Below are 19,455 nucleotides of genomic sequence, written 5' to 3' on the forward strand. Positions count from 1 at the left end.
CGTGTTCTGAGCAAAGATGCTGTAGAGAAGGGTATCCTTTTTTTCTTTTTTTTTTTTTTTTTTTTTTTTTTTTCTTTTTTTTTTTTTTGAAGGGTTTATTCATCAACAATAAACATAACAAAACCTGAAGCAAAGCTTGTTTATTTAAATAATCACCCCACTAGGTCTAAATATAAATAAACTTATGAAAGGTGACGACAATTAACCACCAAAAACAAAACGAGAAACGACAATAAAAAATCATTCAGTACCTCCCATCATCAATCCATCGAACCAAAAAATTCAACAAATTTGATTAATTTAATAAACAAAGAAACCAGAGAACTCATCACCCATCCTTCTCATATAACCTAAAACAATGATCTTTCAGAAAACTTCAGAACTTACTCTGGTTTGATTCCTGTAAAATTAAATAAAAAAAAACAAGTTTTTTTTTTAAACTGAAAGTAAGGAACGACGTTAAAACTTAAAACGAACAGAAATCATTCCGTATATGAAAAGGGCTGTCCCCTCCTCAACGCCTCGCTCTTTTCGCTAAAGTTTTTTGTTTGAAAAAAAATAGAGTTGTGACAAAGTCAAACTTTAGCGTAAAGAGCGAGGCGTTGAGGAGGGGACAGCCCCTTTCATATACGGAATAATTTCTGTTCGTTTTAAGTGTTAACGTCGTTCCTTACTTTCAGTTAAAAAAACTTTTGTTTGTTTTGTTTAATTTTTGAACGTTTTTTAATTAATGCAGGTTTTGATTTTGGCTCACCGTACATGAATAACTAAAAAAAAGTTTGCATATTAATTTTGTCTTTTATTTGGTTAAATGGCTTTCTCGAAACTTGTTTAATTTTATTTACGAACGTTTTTATTAGTAATAAATACACGTAACTTAACTTACGTAACGAACATCTATATTCATATATTTTTAATACGTATATTAGGGGGTTCGCCCCCTATTAGGGGGTTCGTAGCTTGCTCTTTAAGCTAAAGTTCGAATTTTGTTCCAATTCTTTAAAAATGACCCCTAAATCACAAAGGCCGTTAATTAGAATAAATAGCTCTTATGAAAGTACTAAAAAATCTTTGGCTTAAAGAGCGAATTATTGACTAGGGGGTGAACCCAATCATATACGTAATATTTTCTGTTCGTTTTAAGTTTTGATGATGCTCCTTACTTTCAGTTAAAAACTTGTTTTTTATTTATTTAATTTCTGATCTTTTTTTTAAATAATGCTGGGAAATCCGGGGCCCCCTTCATAGCAATGTCCCTTCCCCCATGAAAACTTCCTTCTTGGAAAGATCCTCCCACATAACCCCCGGGCCACCCCCCCCCCTACTACCAGAAAAAATCCCCCCTGAAAACGTCTGTGTACTTCCCAATAACCAATACTATATACTATAACCAATACTATACATTGGGTAAAGTTCATAACTTTCAGCCCTCCCCTCGGGGATTAAGTCATCCTAAAAGACATAGTTATCATATTTTCGACTATGCTGAACAAATGGCTATATCAAAATTTTGATCGGGTGACTTTGGCAAAAAAATGAGCGTGGGGGGGGGCCTAGTTGCCCTCCATTTTTCCATACAGTTCGTTACCACGAACTGTTTGATATTCTGTGGCAAGTATTCCAGGCACTAGGACAAACATGGCGCACAGAAAATTTGATCGTGTAGTAACTACTATAGGATTCCTAAACTGACTTGAACCCCTTGTATTATGCTTATGAACACTTGAAACCGGTAAAAAAAAGACCTATGATGCACTTGCGCAACAAATTATTTTGGTATTTAAACATAAATAGTGCATTATAAAATTTTACCTCACAACATGGGCAATATTTTAAGTTTGGCATACCTTGACGTCACTGAAGAACTTTTATCAACACTCATCAGCACTCTAACCACTTTATTTTGCAGCAGCACTCTCAATGGATGAAGATGAACTACGAACGTAGAAGACCTGACAGTAATACAGTATACTAGCTCTCTATGCTCAAGAGAGAAATAAAGTCCTTAGGATTTTATCCGGGAAAATTTGCTTAAGTTTTCTTATCATTCCAATGCTGCGAAGAATCTTGGCAGAAATATGACGGACATGATTCTTAAAGCTGAGGCACTTGTCCAGTAAAACTCCAAGAAACTTCACCGATTTAGGACGTATGATGATGTTTCCACTTAATTGTATCTGCTAAATCGAAGGATAATAATTAGGACCCCTACCATATTACCAAAAAGCTTTTCTTTTGGTTCAGGTCCAACTTACTCAGTCGTCCTTATTTCCACTAATAGTTTGTCCCTTTAATTTCTTGCTTATTTTTTAAATATCAGTTTTATCTTTCCTTGACGGTACTGCCGCTTTGAAATAGTGACCATCTTTTTCACATCAACTACTATAATCGGGTACCATATCTATCTCCAGACCTGTTCACAAATAGATTTAAATTATTCTTTTGCCTGCTCTTCATTGTTACAAGGAACATTACATACAATAATATTTTACTCGGTCATCTTGTTTTCGCAGCACAACATTCTATTTTTTAAATTAGCATTTTCTTTACGGAGGATATTCGTTTCCAAAGTAATAACTTAGGCTTAGGGTTTTTACATTAGCTGTCTCGTTAACGATAACGCTGTATTTTGATTCCATTCTGTAAAATTCATGAGCATTAGAAGCAAGAGTTTCTTCAGCCGACTTTACTCAGGCTTCAAGTAACCTAAACTGTTCCGTTATACTGTCCAATTTTTTACATTATCTTTAAGGACAGACAAGATTTCTCTGAAACTCTCGGCCAGGCTTGACATAGTTATATTTGATTTACTCAATGGTGATAACGTAGAAAACTCATCATCATTTGACTCTTCTTGTCTGGTTCTTTTGTTTTTTTCTTCCCAGCTCTATCAGTGACCAAAGCAACAAAATTGAACAGATAAATCTTACCTAGATTTGCAACCATTGTTACCACGATATTGCCAGCATGCAATGCATTCAGCCACAATTAATGATTAGAAAAGATATAGAGGAAAATGAAAAAGTTTGTGATACCTTGGATGTGAAGGAAGATTTGTTTTGTGAGGAAGAATTAGTGACAGTACTAAAAGAATTAAAAAATAATAAGGCTCCAGGTGATGATAGTGTGGCAAATGAGTTTCTTAAATATGATGGCTCTGAGGTTAGAAATAACTTACTGAACATTGTGAATATGATTTTTGAAAAAGGGGAAGTACCTAGCGATCTTAGGAAAACTTTAATTAAGCCACTTTATGAGAAAGGTGATTAGAATGAGTGTGGTAATTATCGAGGCATTAGTCTGGTCTCTGTAGGTAGCAAATATAGTAATATGATACTTTTTAGACTGAGAGACCCAGTATACAAAGTGATAAGAGATGAATAGTGCGGTTTTAGAAAGGGTTAACAATTGAGAAGTGTATGAGTTATCAAACACCTTTGGTTATAAGTTTTATAGATTATGAGCAAGCGTTCGATTCTGTCGATAGAAGAGCTTTAGCGAAGAGCACTTATCCTTGCATGGTATACCAGACAAATACATTAAAGTGATTAGTGCTAAGTACGAGAATAACACTGCTGTGGTCAAGGTAGGAAATGAGATTAGCAGCTGGTTTCGTATTAAATCAGGAGTTACGCGGGGTTGTGTTCTATCTTCCTCATCAGCATCCCCCTTAACATCAGCTAGGAATAAGTGAAGATGAAAAAGTGACGTTGGGTAAGGAAAAGATTGATAAAGTGGACAGCAACACTTACCTTGGTAGCATTATTAGTAAAGACGGCGGGAGCAGTGAAGATGTTAAAAGTAGAATAGCCATGGCTCAGGGTGTTTTTTCATAGTTAAAAAAAATTTTAGAAGAATAGGAAAATAAGTCTGCAAGCCAAAATTAGAATATTGGAAGCTACTGTGATGACAGTGGTGAAATATGGCTCTGAAGCATGGGCGCTCCGAAAAGCGGATGAAGATTTGCTAGATGTTTTCAGAGAAATTGCCTACGGATTGTTCTGGGTACCCGGCTGACTGACCGTATTTCAAAACAGTAGGCTGTGCGAAAAGTAATCCCACTTTCTAGGGCTGTAATGAGAGAAAGGTTATGATGGCTGGGGCACGTTCTGTGGATGAAGGATGACAGGTTGTCCTTATTGGCCAACCGTCGAAGGCTAAACGGAAAGCAGGTCGTACGCGGTTGGGGTGGGAGGAGGTAATAAAGAAAGATTTAAAGGAAATAGGAACTTCTTGGGAGGGCGTAAAGAGGGAGGCTTCAAATAGATTGGCATGGAGGAGTGTGCGTAGCTGTGTTGGTCTCAGGTGGTTTGGTGCTGCGGTGAGTTGGTGGTAGTAGCAGTAATACAGTCAGCCTTTAGGCACGGCAAACACCTAAGTCATGCAAAGGTACACGCCGCTCAAAACTCCAACAATATTCCGAAACACGTATTACAGTACTTTCAGTCAATCCTTTGCAATAATAGTAATTTTTTCCACTGAAATCAATAATCGCTCGGCACGGAGCACACAAAGATCTTACTCATTCAAAGGATGAATCATGACTGATGAGATGATTTTATCAAATGATTCTCTGAGAAAGGGCGGGGGATTGATTAAGTAAAAGTGTTTGTTAGCATAAGAGCCAGAACTATATGTATTTTTCAATAATTTATTTGCAAACAATTCGCTCGATGCTAGCTTGCCACTCTGCCTCCTCCTCCGATGCCCCTGTGTGTAAACGTGTTTTAGACGAAGCAAGATTTTGAATAAAATCAAGAATAAAAATAGTTTTTTTTTGCAAGCACCAAGTGGTGCATTAATATACAACTTGATCGTTAAGAAGCAGAAAATTTAATTGCATATGGGACATGCCTTAAGGAAGCAACGGTAAGGCTAATATATCCTACCAATTTTTTTTTCGTGAAATCATTGAAGCCTAGTTTCATTTAGTTCGTTATTATATAAATTATTCCGTTATCTGTCATGGATTTTGGAGTCACCATCAAAATTAAACTGCTGAAATCAGCCATATACGGTGGAATTATGTTTTTTTTGCTCGTTTTGACACTTTCGTCCTAAAAAGTTTCGTTTGCCCTTGAGTATATTATATTTTGGAAACTGCGTACAATTTATATCTAGTGCCAAAACAGATGGTTTCTGTTTGTCCCTGAGCCAAGGGCAACAACGTGTGAATTAACTGGATTTTACACTATGTTGGAGAAAACTGTCAAAACTTGTTCCGCCTGGCTTTCATTTCTTCGAGCCATACTTCTACTTTCGAGCGGAAAACCATGTTCTAGTAGGCAGGCACCAGTTTCAAGTTGAAGTTGGACTAAAGCCAAGACCCGCGATTGCTCCTTAACATCTTGGCCCAAATATCTTCATGGAATAATAAATTAAAAAACTTAAGATCTGAACAAAAGTTTTGCGGAAAGGCAACGCCCTGCTTCAACTACATTATTAAAAACACTCATACAAAGATTTTCAACCTGTACTAATATAGGTATAAAGTAAACAGCCCCTTTAACACAATTACCACAGTTAACTTTTCAGCAGGAAGGCACTAAGTTTTTTTTTCAGATACGCAAATACCAAGGACTAACGGGATGACTTTTACAGCCAAAATCCGCTTCATCGACCTTAACACGAAAATCCGGTTGAAACCCTCAAAGCAATTGTCTCGGGCCAATAGGACAAATCTACACTGATTACAAGTAAAAACGTAAAATAGCAAGATAAATAATACTCGCGTGTAGTTCCGCAAATATTGCGCCAACAAGTGTTTTTAGTGATAGACACTGAATCAAATTGTTTATCATCAAATTCATTTAACTAACAAGATAAATTACATTTTTGAAGAATGTTACCTAACCTTTGATTTTACACGTTGTGTTTAGTAGAAAAATAAAAAAGATTGGGTTAAGTTTTATGTTTTGAGTAAAGTAACGCAGGACTAGCTTGTATGCGTGGTATATCTAAAAAGAATAATGATAATTGGGTGTGATAAAATATAAAATAAAGCTAGTTTTAAGCAGAAATAGTGTATTTTGTGATTGTCTTCAGAAATGTGTCTTTATTTCTCTTGGCTATAAAGTTTCAATGTATTGAGAATAAATGTTTAATTATTGGCGAAGCCAACCAAATTTTGCTATAATACTTTATGTTGCCCAGGTGATGTAAATCTAGGATTATTTGAGATTCAACCACCTTTTCAAGGGCTTCTCAATTTTGGTAAAATTAATATATTTTTCTATGTTAATTACTTTTCACTGTCAATTCAAATATTTAAAAAAACACAAGAAACAGATATGTTTTTCATTGGATATTTCCACGCTCCCGATTGTCGAACTTTGATTACAAGGATGAGCATTACTGCGGATCAGGATTTAAGTGAACCCAAAGGTTTGAAAAGGCTAGCACCAGTTCCAAAAAAGTACAAAAAATTAGATGGCCTATATAGAAAATATAAAAAATTGTGATTATCTCTCAATATCAGCCGAGAGGTGGAACAGAACCCCTCTCTGTTTATGAGCCTGTCCATCTCTCTTGCCGGGCCAAGAAATATGTAAGAAAGTAATTCATTTGAATTATCTTTAGGGGAAAATTCTGGTGATTGGAAATTAAATATGCCAAGGGTCAATTGAGTCTTTCAGAGGCCAGTTTGACCCCCAGAGGTTAAGACTCATAGGCGGTTTTGATTTTATTGCACTTTTATCACGGAAAAAAAAAGAAAGAAAAATATTATTTAACTTCTTGCTAACCTGTTCGACAACGGAAAATGCTTCAAGGGACATTCGACGATGTATTTAGTCATACTGGCTTCAAATATACCCTTCCTTTTCTAAACAAGATGTGATCTCAATATGCTGGCCTTAGCAATTAGGTCTCGGTAATGATTCTGCAAGATTTCCAAAAACACTATTCATTTAACGAACTAATTAAATTACAACACTATTAATACTGTAAACCACAATCTAGAAACACTTTTAACTAGCGCCCGGATTCAATTTACAAGTCTATCTAAGTTCCCGACGACAAACGAGCCTGACATCGCAAACCAACTCATGAATATTGTCTTTAAAGCTAAGAGTCTATAAACTTCTTGAACGTTCAATCCACAAAACATGTAAACCTAGTCGTATTTACTTCTAAAATGACAATTATGTAATCGTAGCCATATGAGTTTGAATAAAATAGTATTAGAAAAAAAAAACATTCAAAAAGATAAGTCATCAACTACTTGAAAGTTGAAGCCTCAAAATATGCAAAGTTCAGGTTTAAAAATTCAGCAAATCTCAACTTAGTTCTAAAAGGCATAATTTTCAAAAAATCATAGCCATACCATTTCAATAAAAAAAAGTATACAAATACAAAATGAGACAAAACGTTTTATTAATAAAAGATGAAATCTAATAAATAGCCAACATGAATTAGCTAATACAGGGAAAGAAAAGAAACAAAAGGCACACAACACAAAGAAATCATAAAAATACATCCAATAATTTGAATACTATAAATAAAACGGAATGAACAAAATCAGATTAGTTGCACAACGTGTCCTTAAGAACTGAAACAACAAGTTTTTACACTTCTCACTGGCGAGATCTTCAGAATAAAACCACGTGACAGAACAAATTATATTCTACTCTTTCCTAGACTTTCTTCTGCGCGGGGATGAAGATTTCTCTACATCTGCAACTACTTTCTCCTAAAAATAGAAAGAAATGGGATTATAGAGCTCGTCATTTGTTTACTTTTAGTACAAATTACATCCTACATGAAAATTTCGTTATAAATGAGTTTCCTATACAGTTTCTTTTTTGTATATATGGAAAAGAAAAAATTAAAAAGAAACAAAGGAAGTAGACATCGATTCATATCAGAAATACACATGGACAACTGAATATACGGAGACAATCACAGTTTTTCAAGCAAAAGCCCTTCCCCTTTATGTGAGGAAATTCGTTGTAAAAGGTTAAACACGGAAAATGCACATATTTGTGGCTTCAATTGCAAGGTTTTCGAATACAAACCCTGCTACCACGAGATTCTCTTCCCTGAAGTCCAGAGCACATCCTCAAATAAGGATGCTTGTAATCTTTTATAAGGAATCTACATATTATTATAGTAATATATTATACATACATATCATGATACATATTTTTGTATCTTAAACCGAACCGAAATTACATATCATGATGCATATTGTTTTAATAATTAATATATACAAATTAATTGAATTTATTCGAAAAAGCAAATGAACCTACATATTCCTCTATACATTAAACGGTCCATGGTAATGAACAAGGAGTGAAGGGCAACGAACCAAAAATTCAACATAATTTCGCCAAAAATATATATCGAAAGAATCTGCTTTTATTATCGATTCCAAATAAGCAAAATGAATTAAGAGTAGAGCCCCGATTATCCAAGATAGTTTGGATCGAAAGTACCTCGGATAAACAAAACTAGAAAAACATGGACTCTATAAGCAATCAAGAACGAAACATTCAGCAAAATGAATAAAACTCGATCAAAACTGTTGGATAAACAACTATTTTTGAATTAAAAATGAAAAATGACAAACTGCAGCAATGTAACATGATCACCAGTGATAGCAATCTCGCAGTGCCTTATGGCCGTGCCCAATTATAGTCACACTTGTCAATAAAATCAAAATTATGCACAACTACAGTGCCAATTACGTTCGTCGTTCCTAATTTCTCAAGTTGAACATTGTTCAACTTTCAAACATAAATTTCTTGACTGACCAATCAGAGTCAAAGTTTAAGGCACACTTTTTATAACCATAGAATATGGAAACTTACAACAGCGGTTCTTCTATCTGTGAGAGGAATCTGACAAAAGTTAAGAAGACTTAGCATTAGTCGAGAACAGCTGGACACAACTTACTGTTGGCGCAAACTCTTTCAACTAATTTTTCGCAATTTTAATTTTTTGCTTTTTAAATACAAGTGTGACGCTAAAATCAAGAAAATTGTCTTGTCATTCATGATATTTGGCTTTCTTTATCGACAGATGTGACTATGATGTGGCACGGGTATTAGGAAAAGAGTTTTATTTTCGTTTAAGGTACCTTTACCATCACAGTACATCATATTTAATTTAACTACAATATTGCATATTTTTTTATTTATTGATAATTAACAAACCATTAACTGGTGTTGTACCTTATCAGAACATGTAATTATGAAAGCAGAACTCCTCGACTTAACCGGAACTCAGATAACCGCGGCTCTACTGTAAATGAATTCTGCCAATCAAAAGTTAAAACAGAAGAAAATTAGCACAGTTTTAGAAAAGGGGACCATTTTTTATAAAAAGATCCCACAAAAGAGGTAAGATCTCGATGGAAATTAAACCATCCAACTGCAAATATACGAGAACCCTAGATGAAGGTTTCAAGGCCCACAAAGAACAAAATTCTGTGTTTTTCTCGAGAAGGTGGTCACTGGCGCGTTCTCATTTGTGCATTTGCCCTAGAGATGTTCGTATCGAACCAACACTAGCAGAATGTCTGGATAGGGATAATTAGAGTGAGCACCATTCATATTTAAGAAAACCCCTCAATAACAGAGTATGAAGTTAAAAACAAACAATAATTTAATAAAAAATAAAGATTTTCCAATTGGAAGTAAATAGTGACGTTGAAAGTTAAAACGAACAAAAATATCCAATATGGGAGATGGGTTGTCTACACTGCGACCCTCCCCACTGTAGACGTCAAGGTCTCACTGAAGTTCAAGAATGAATACTTTTGACACAAGTGAAATGTGATAAAAAGCGTAAGGGTATATCATAATGCTTCAAATATGATTACTTCTAGTCATTTACTTCTACTTGCTTTAAACGATAAATTTCGAGTTCAAAAGTTTTGACAGGCAATCGTTAAATAAAAAACCCACAATCGCCAACTGCCTGTACTTTTTGCATTCTAAAATGCTTTCAGGAGAACATTTCTCAAACTTGTGCGTAAAGTGCCAGGAGTTGGGATTGCCCTCCCTCAAATGTACGATAATATTCCATTCCTATCATATCATCAATCATTTAAATTTAAATATCCGCCCATTCCAGTAATTTTCAAATAAAGAGACATTTTATTTTATTTTCTGTATTAGTAAAGGGATAGTTTTGAATTTTTTGTTTGTGTGTAAGTCTTTTTTTGGAAATTATTCACGAAGAATACCACAATCGACCCTGCTGAGGAAGAGCGATAAGTGAAATTGTGTCACCTAAATAAAGACATTCATGCCCCAGAACAAAAGAAAAATTTGCGACACTTTTCGCTGTGACTACTGTGAATGCACTATGAATTCAGTACTACACTACTACACTATGACAGAATTTTATGTAGTTATTGACCGTGTTACTTTTAATGTTTAGACTCATCAGAGGAAAAATAGAAATTCGGTCAGGTGAATCTTTTTATCGGCTCTAGTTTTGTGTCTACTGAACTATGTCCACATACTCTCTTGTTTTTTGTTGATATCTATGTTTGAAAACTGTGTCTTTACCTGACTGATCTTTTCGAGTTCGGGTGTATTTTTTATATTTACGACAGTGTTGTACTTTTTTTTTTTACGGACAAGACACAAATTCGCACGGTTCTGCTTGTGATAGTTGTTTCTAAACGATTTTTCATTTTATTAGTATTCATATGCTGCTAAAACATACACTTTTTGCACTAAACATTTCAAAATGACCAGGGGGAGGGGTAATTTAAATGCTCTTCATTTCTATATGTTGAAAAGACAAACAGAAGTCGGCAGGGTACTTGTATGATATACGCCCTACATAATGTTCTTCTGATACGTTTCTCTGACACTCAATCCTAATGAAATATACCAAAGAAAGATAAAAATACTAATACTTCAGAAACAAATTTGGGCTATATATTTGTACATTAGGGGTGGGGGGGATAAAGTATAGCGGGTCTGCAGCCCCTAATGTGTTAAGTACAATTATTCTGCCTATTACGTAGTAAAAATTATTTTCTAACTTCACACTGTCCAAATACTTTACTTCCAACCCCCCTCCTCCACAATGTGCAAATATATAGCCCAAATTATATATTTTCCATCTATTCAATCACTTCTCTTTGTCTTGTCTCACTCTAAGCTGAAAGAAACTAACGAAAAAAAAAACCGGTTCAATAATGCGTCAATAAATGAACAACACTTGAGCGGTAGGGTGTTTATGATAAAAGTACCGTCGGCAGTTAGTGAATTGAAGTGATTTAAGAATTCACCCATTTCATTCAGCCTTTTTATCCACAAAGCAAGCTATTGTATTCGCTCCTATATACAATTAATTAAAAAAAAAACTAGCTTTTTTAACTGAAAGTAAGGAGCGACATTATAACTTAAAACGAACAGATATTATTCCGTATATGAAAGGGGCTGTCCCCTCCTCAAAGCCTCGCTCTTTACGCTAAAGTTTTTTATTTTTTTAAAAAATAAAGTTGTGAGACAGAGTCAAACTTTAGCATAAAGAGCAAGGCGTTGAGGAGGGGACAGTCTCTTTCATATTCGGAATAATTTCTGTTCGTTTTAAGTTTTAATGTCGCTCCTTACTTTAAGTTAAAAACAACTAGTTTTTTTATTTAATTTCTGAACGTTTTTAATTAATGTAGCTTTTTGATTTTCGCTCACCGTACATGAATAAATAAACGAAATTTGTATATTAATTTTACTTTTTTTTGGTTCAATGGCTTTCTCGAAATTTTGTTCTGACGTAACTTACGAATTAACTTACGTAACAAACTTATATATTCGTATATTTTTATTACGTATATTAGGGGGTTCACCCCCAGTCAATACCTCACTCTTTATACTAAAGTTCAAATTTTGTTTCAATTCTTTAAGAATGGCCCCTTAATCACAAAGGCCGTTAATTAGAATAAATAGCTCTGATGAAAGTACAAAAAAAAAAACTTCAGCGTAAAGACCGAGGTAATGACTAGGGGGCGAACCCAATCATATACGTATTAATATCCGTTCGTTTTAAATTTGTTGTTGCTCCTTATTTTCAGTTGAAAAAATTTGTTTTTTATTATTATTTAATTTCTGATCTTTTTCTTTAAATAATGCTGGGAAATCCGGCGCCCCCTTCATAGCAAAGTCCCCTTCCCCATGAAAACTTCTTCAATGGAAAGATCCTCCCACGTAAACCCCGCCCCACCCACCCCCCAAACTACCAAAAAATCTCCCCTGAAAACTTCTGTATACTTCCCAATAGCCAATACTGTATGTAACTAATTGGACAATCTTATAAATTGCGGACCTTCGTCTAGGGTCTGTGGGGGATTCATTCGTGCTTGAAGGTTTAGCTATGGTGTTTTCTGACAATTCTGAACAAAATACCTATCTAAAAATTTTGATCGGGTGACTTTGGGAAAAAAATGAGCGTGGGAGGGGGCCTAGTTCCCATTCATTTTTTTTTGGTCACTTAAACAGGGCACGACAACTTTTCATTTTCGTCCAAAGAAGTCCTCTCCTGATATTCTAGGACCATTGGCTCGATACAATCACCCCCGAAAAAAAAAAAAAAAAAAAAAAAAAACAAAAAAAAAAACACGAATATCGTGATCTTTCTTCTGGCAAAAAATACAAGATTCCACATTTTTGCAGATAGGAGCTTGACACTTCTATAGCAGGGTTCTCTGATACGCTGAATGTTATGGTGTGATTTTCATTAAAGTTCTATAAATTCTAGGGGGTGTTTCCCCCTTTTTCGAAAATAAGGCAAATTTTCTCAGGCGCCCCCGAAGAGACATATATATTTGAAATCAGCATAAAAATATGATTCTTTTGATGTATCTATTGGTATAAAAATTCTGTTTCTAGAGTTTCGGTTACTATTGAGCCAGGTCGCTCCTTACTTACAGTTCGTTACACCACGAACTGTTTGATGTATATTCTATGTCCTGGGTTATCAGAATTCCCCACATCTGATTAAATAATTTATACAATAAAACCTTTTTAGTACGGCGTTTATTAGAAATAGTCGAACCAGTAGTCGATATAGCAATAAAGTCAATTTGTCCTACCTAATATGGATTCCTTTTGTGTTGATTGTTCTTTTTCTTTCTCACTTTTTTAAAACTAAATGACTGATCATGTCAATATTTCAGGTCGTGTTGCATTTTGCAGCAGCACACAAACATTTTTTGAAGTTACGCGCTTGCTTGTTTTAGAAAATAGAAAAACTACGTAAGATGCTGAATAATATGGGTTTGTTTTGGTATGTAGCACATATGAAAAACCAGTAAGTATTTGAGCTAGTGGCATCACATCATATCTGTGTTAATTAGAACCTATCCCATCCCACCTTTGCTGAAAGACAAAGCAAATACGACCAAAGAATAAGAACCAACTGAAGGAATCTTTCATATTCTCAAAAATGCCAAATGGATATCTCCGTCTAAATGGTCCGGAAATAATGTATGACATATGTTTCCTATTTTTATTCTTAAAAACTCTAAGAGACTATCAAAGGATAGGATTCTGGTAGAGCTAATATTAAAAAAAATTAAAACGACTGCGACTACTACTGACCGACCATAACAGCACCAAGTCACCTGAGGCCAATACTGCTGCATGAGCTCCTCTTCCACTACAATCTTTTCAGAGCTTTCATCTTTACTCCCTCCCATGAAGTTTCTACTACCTTTAAATCCTTTCTTAAACTTCTTCACAGAGCGTCCGAAGACATCCTGCTTTTCGTTTGTTCCCATATGGGTGGTTAAAAAGCTTGGTTTTTTTTTGGCGACCTTTCATACTTAAAACATGATCTAACCGTCTTAACCATTCTTACATTATAGCCCTCGAGAGTGGAACGAACTAAAGAATATAAAAACCAAAAAAGCAGGCCTACGGAGTTTTATCAACTTGGCCAGTCCTCAAAACCTGTAAAAGTGTAAACACTGGCTATAGGAATAAGACCGAGTGATTTATGAAAATTCATAGCAGGACCAAATGCGTCACTACGCTAATCATTACATTATACAACATTATAGGCTGAAAAAAATATTTCCAATATCAGCCAAATAATTACTCAGGTAAGAGAGTACACTGTTTTTAAGTAACAACAGGCTATAAGCAAAGTCTCTGCAAAGACATGTAAGGGGGGGGGGGTAGGCAAACCCCCAATAAATTTCGAGAAAATTTAGATTTTTTTTACTATTTTATGGGAGTCGACTCTTTTGTTTTCCGTGTTTGAAAAAAACCCACGTACGCAATTATCACTGCTAGAATAACTAGATTTATTATTATTTCTTCGACTAACCTCAATGAGAGGAGCAGTCTCCTCCTCTTCGGCTTCAATTTCTTCTTGTTCTTCTTCGCCACTTCCTTCGACATCAGCTTCTGCTTCTATGGCTTCGTCATCAGGGGTCAAGGCATCTGATTTCTTGGCTGCTGCAGCAGCGGCTTGAGCTTTCTTTTCCTGCAAATATTAATCAGAAAAATATGGTCTAGCTTAATAGATATACAGATCTAGTGAAAATATGACACCAAAACAAAGAAACTGCACAAGAAAGAGGAAAAGATGGGATGTTTTAATTTATCCAATTTTGCTACGCACGGAAAAAGAGGAGATTAAGGAAATATTAAGGTGAACATTTCACGACATCGAATTCCTACTTAAATTAAGATTTTTATAAGTGAATTGGTTCCACTTTATTACAAATTTTGGTGAGATTGCCAAGATGAAATAGAAAATACAACAGTTGAAGCAACACTTTTAGCTTAGAATATTTATAAAACGCATGGAATCCGATCAACAGGCAAAGATAGAGACTAAATGAAAGAGGGTTTTATAACTTAGAGAAATCTTTGGATAACTACTTGTCACAATTCCATTTTTCTTTTTCTTGTTTTATAGTAAATAATGCCAAGAAGATTGCCCGTGAGAGAGAGAGAGAGAGTGAGAGTAAGAGAGTGTGTGTGAGAGTGTTAGAGTGAGATTGTGATTTAGTTACATAGATATAGTTATGGTTTATGGGTTATAGTGTTTCTTTATTGCTAACTTAGAGTCGGTGTGTGCGAGAGAGAAAGAGAGAGAGTGAGATATTGAGAGAGAGAGAGAGAGAGAGAGAGAGAGAGAGAGAGAGAGAGAGAGAGAGAGAGAGAGAGAGAGAGAGAGAGAGAGAGACAGAGAAAGAGAGACAGAGAGAGAGAGAGAGAAAAACAAAACAATTACCACAATACCTTTTTCTATTGAAAAAAAATAAATAAAAAATGATTGAATGGGGAAAAGAATCCCTCATTGCTAACAATATTTTCACCCGGGCTCACATAGGCGCTTTTCACCTGAGAAGTTAATCTTATGTTTTTTTTTCACTGACTTATCAGTTTTTAAATTTAGAATCTTTATTGTAAATATACCATTCTAGTCTTCTATTATAGTACCAAAGTATTATGTAAAAATAGTATTACCGTCTCTATCAGTGTCGTGCATGTCATGTCATAAACATGTCATAAACAACATAAACAGTCTCAGACAGACTGATATCTACCGGATGTAAATTTATAATCTGGATTGTAAAGATGCTGTCCATAGTTTTCTAGCTTAATACAATATAAAAATAGTATTACCGTCTTCTCAGTCTTATTTTGTTCATGACGAATTTATGTTTGTCAGAAGTAAATTCATAAACTGGATTGTAATGCACTGGCCATATTATACTGTAGTCACAGTGAACCAAATGTCAATAAAACCAGAATTTCGTACGACTAAAGCACCACGCGATTTGTAACTTCTCGAGTTGAATATTGTTCAACTGTCAAGCTTTAAATTTTTAATTGACCAACCACAGTCCAAAGCTAATGTGTAATTTTACGAAACTAGAAAAAAAAAGAAGCTCAAAACAACAATTTTTTTTTATCTGTAATATGAATCTGACAAAAGACAAGAAGACGTAGTAGTACTGAGGTTAGCTGGGGCAAATTGGTAATTATATAGACTTTAAGCTTGTTGATGATACAAGCTTAAAGCGCGGACATTGTTGTCCCCGGGCGCTGAATACCGTAACTACCAAGTATCTCACCAAGCTTTTAAAACCAATTTCTTGCCATTTTATTTTTCGGCTTCTGAAATACTAGTGTGACGAACTAGTGTGACGTAACTACCAAGTATCTCACCAAGCTTTTAAAACCAATTTCTTGCCATTTTATTTTTCGGCTTCTGAAATACTAGTGTGACTAATAGTGGGACCAGAAAAAGCTCATATCCTCCATTAAACATGGCTTTTTGTCCTGAAATACTAGTGTGACGAATAGTGGGACCAGAAAAAGCTCATATCCTCCATTAAACATGGCTTTTTGTCCTGAAATACTAGTGTGACGAATAGTGGGACCAGAAAAAGCTCATATCCTCCATTAAACATGGCTTTTTGTCCTGAAATACTAGTGTGACGAATAGTGGGACCAGAAAAAGCTCATATCCTCCATTAAACATGGCTTTTTGTCCTGAAATACTAGTGTGACGAATAGTGGGACCAGAAAAAGCTCATATCCTCCATTAAACATGGCTTTTTGTCGAGAGATGAGACTAAGGTATGGCTTGGGCACGGACATTTCATGCAATTGTAATAACAGCATTACCGTCTCTATTAACTGTTGTGAGTTGCGTGCTTGTTTTGTCTCGTCTCCGCCTATTTCTGTTTATAACAAATTCATGTTTTCCGAATGTTCATCGCTGGGTCCCACTCGAATATTTACTTTGTTTCTACTTTTTCGCTATTATATCCGTTGAATTGACGATGATATACCTTTTCCACTGACAAGCCAAATTCTTAAAACAGGATTCAGAATGACAAGTAGAATAAAGGAGTTCATAAAGCTTGAACCCATGAGACTTTTGATGGCGCAGTGGTTTTGACCTCAGCTTGGTGATACGGGACCCAGAGGTCGAGCCTTGCAGTAGCAACATACTGCAGGGCCGACGCAGGGACCTTAGTAGTCAATAAGTGTCGTTAATCCGATTACTTGCTTACGGTGAACCCATGATCCCCATTACAAGTGGAATAGTATTTTCATGGTCTACAATGTCAGTCGAGTCAAATTTCAGAAAAGTCAAGAGAAAATACCTTTACTTAAATTTTCGCTGCGGGTTTTTATTTTTCATTTATTTGCTCCGCTTCTTTTTGTGTGTTTGTAAAAGGATGAAAACAAAGTTATATTAAATGAGCCTCGGGTTTATCTAGGACAATACCATGAAAGTAAAAAAAAAGCAAGAGCCTTACCTTTCCACCGAAACAGAAGGACAAAATGAGAACTACGGGTAAAGCAATAGCAACTACATACACAGCCCAGAGCCATGGGTTCTTGTTGGTATATTTCACCAGCCATTGAACAAAAGAATCCTGAAATTCAGAAATTAAAATGATGCACACCACCGCACTCAGGTTAAAAAAACAAGGGTAAGGATAAAACAAACTAACGTTTCCATTAGGTATTAAAACAATCAAGCTTCAATGAATCTTGACCAGCAAGCGCTTAGGTAAATAGAGTATGAGGAATAATAGTAGTATAGCACTAAAATATCACGGACGTTTATAAAAAATGAAACACTGGGTAAACACTGGGTAAAAATAAAAAAATGGGTAATATAAGCCAATGCTGAGAAGTAAACGAATACCATTGAATGAAATTATTCTGAATCAATTTTGGCCCAACTCTGATTTTTACCCAGTTATTAATCAGTGCTAAAATTCTAATTAATTTTGGAATTGGGCCAAAATGTCAGAGAACTAAAGGGAGAAAAAGAAATGTCAGAGGTCAAGGAAACCAGAATCATCATGAACAATTTGAATTCTGTAGGGGATATGAAAATAGCAAATTCAATACGAGATTTCCAGCGGTTCTCCAGAAAACCGATTCGTTTTCCAAGAGACACGGGGTACATTGCAGAACATAGTCAATACTACTATTATTCCATTATTTAGCCCCCAAATGCCTATGCTACATAACAGGGGCTAACATTATAGTCCGTTCAACAGTTATAGCTAATAATTTTGTGTTACTCATTGTCTTGGAACGAAAATAGTAACAAATAATCGCCTATCATTTATAATAATTGAGTTCAGGAAATTAACCTCAAAATTGCTTTTTCCAAGATTCTCCAGGATACTGGAATACCCTTTTTATAGAAAGACCTGTATTCCTTGTCCCCAAACAACAAGCAGTGGAACATCTGGGAAAATCCCTCAATATTATCTCATATTGTTTTTTTTCCTTTTTAAGGCTTCAGTTCCCCTTAAATCCCTGGAAGCCTTTCCATTCTTTAAAGCCTGTTTTTAATTCAGCATAAGCTGAAAATGTCCCCCCAATAGCCTCTAATCAATCCAAATAAAGAGAGCAAATCCAATATCTTTATTTCAGAATGCTTTGTAAATTACCATTTCAATTACTGACCATATATCACAGGAACAATCCACCTGAACCTAACACAGCTTCGCACTCTCCTCTTCCACCTCACTCTCTTCCGAGCTTTATTTTTTATTCTCTCCTATGAAGTTCCTATTTACTTTAAATATTTTTTATAACCAATGTCCCATTCCATTCGAGGACAAGATGCTTCTCGTTTGGCCCGAGCAAGGGTGTCAACCACCAAACATAAATTATTAATTTAGATATAAAAAAAAGGTTTGCATCCCAAATTGAGTTAAAACAGAGGGTTAATTAACCGAAACAATAACTATATAATTGACACCAATATCAAATAACAGCTACGATAAAAAGCAATAGCGAATCTTGGCTTAGTAAGGGTAACAAACGGGTGTACGGGTATACTTAAAAGCGGGAATATAAGGCCATTAACATATTCTTTGATATACCTCGACTAATCGGTTTCTGAGGTACCAGACGTAGAGCGTAATAGGCAATGACATCCAAACGAGGTACATCATTATTGTATTTTCTTTACGGTTAAGCCACTTACGAATTTTTTCTTGCCAAGGGATCTAGTGTGCAAGAACAAAAATCAGTGCAAGGGATGAACCTAAGTTGTGCAGACAAGAGTCACCAAATGAAGAAAAGATACTTCTTACAGAAGAAATCTTATGCCTTTTTTCACCACATGTGAATTATTATAATTTTTTTCCATTGTCCTACATTTTCTTGTATACAACTTTAAGAGGCACAAGTTAAAGAAAACACTAGGAGACAATTCAAAAAAGAATTTTTGAAATTCTGATTTTCCCAGATCCTTCATTGATGGACCGAATGATCTCATGCCCCCTTCATATTAGCTGTTATGGAAATATTCTTGTCGGAAAAAGGGCTAGGAATAGTACAAAAGGTATTACAGCTGGTAACATTAATTGCAAGCTAAGAACTGCGCGAAAAGTTTTCTCAAACTTTTTTTGACTGCATATCGTTCTTAATTTTAAGCTTATCTTGTAGGTCTAGAAGCTAACTACACATGAAGAGTTTGTGTAGTTATTTGTGC

The 19,455-nt window shown here is 35.2% G+C and overlaps 1 protein-coding gene across 1 annotated transcript in view; it reads right to left on the reverse strand.

The window, feature by feature from the left end:
* Nucleotides 1–7,356: 7,356 nt before the first annotated feature.
* LOC148945148 (calnexin-like) overlaps nt 7,357–19,455 on the reverse strand; it is a 57,168-nt gene continuing 45,069 nt past the window's right edge. Inside the window, exons 8-10 of the mRNA XM_089099479.1 lie at nt 17,249–17,368; nt 14,290–14,448; nt 7,357–7,690 (exon numbers count right to left, since the gene is read on the reverse strand). Of these exons, the coding sequence (XP_088955605.1) occupies nt 7,625–7,690; nt 14,290–14,448; nt 17,249–17,368 (345 nt within the window). The 3' untranslated portion in view covers nt 7,357–7,624. The remainder of the gene's footprint in view (nt 7,691–14,289; nt 14,449–17,248; nt 17,369–19,455) is intronic.

This window comes from Artemia sp. Qi Xiang Cuo, chromosome 13 (genome assembly GCF_049724085.1).
Source record: "Artemia sp. Qi Xiang Cuo chromosome 13, ASM4972408v1, whole genome shotgun sequence".
In the NCBI taxonomy this organism is placed as follows: domain Eukaryota; kingdom Metazoa; phylum Arthropoda; class Branchiopoda; order Anostraca; family Artemiidae; genus Artemia; species Artemia sp. Qi Xiang Cuo.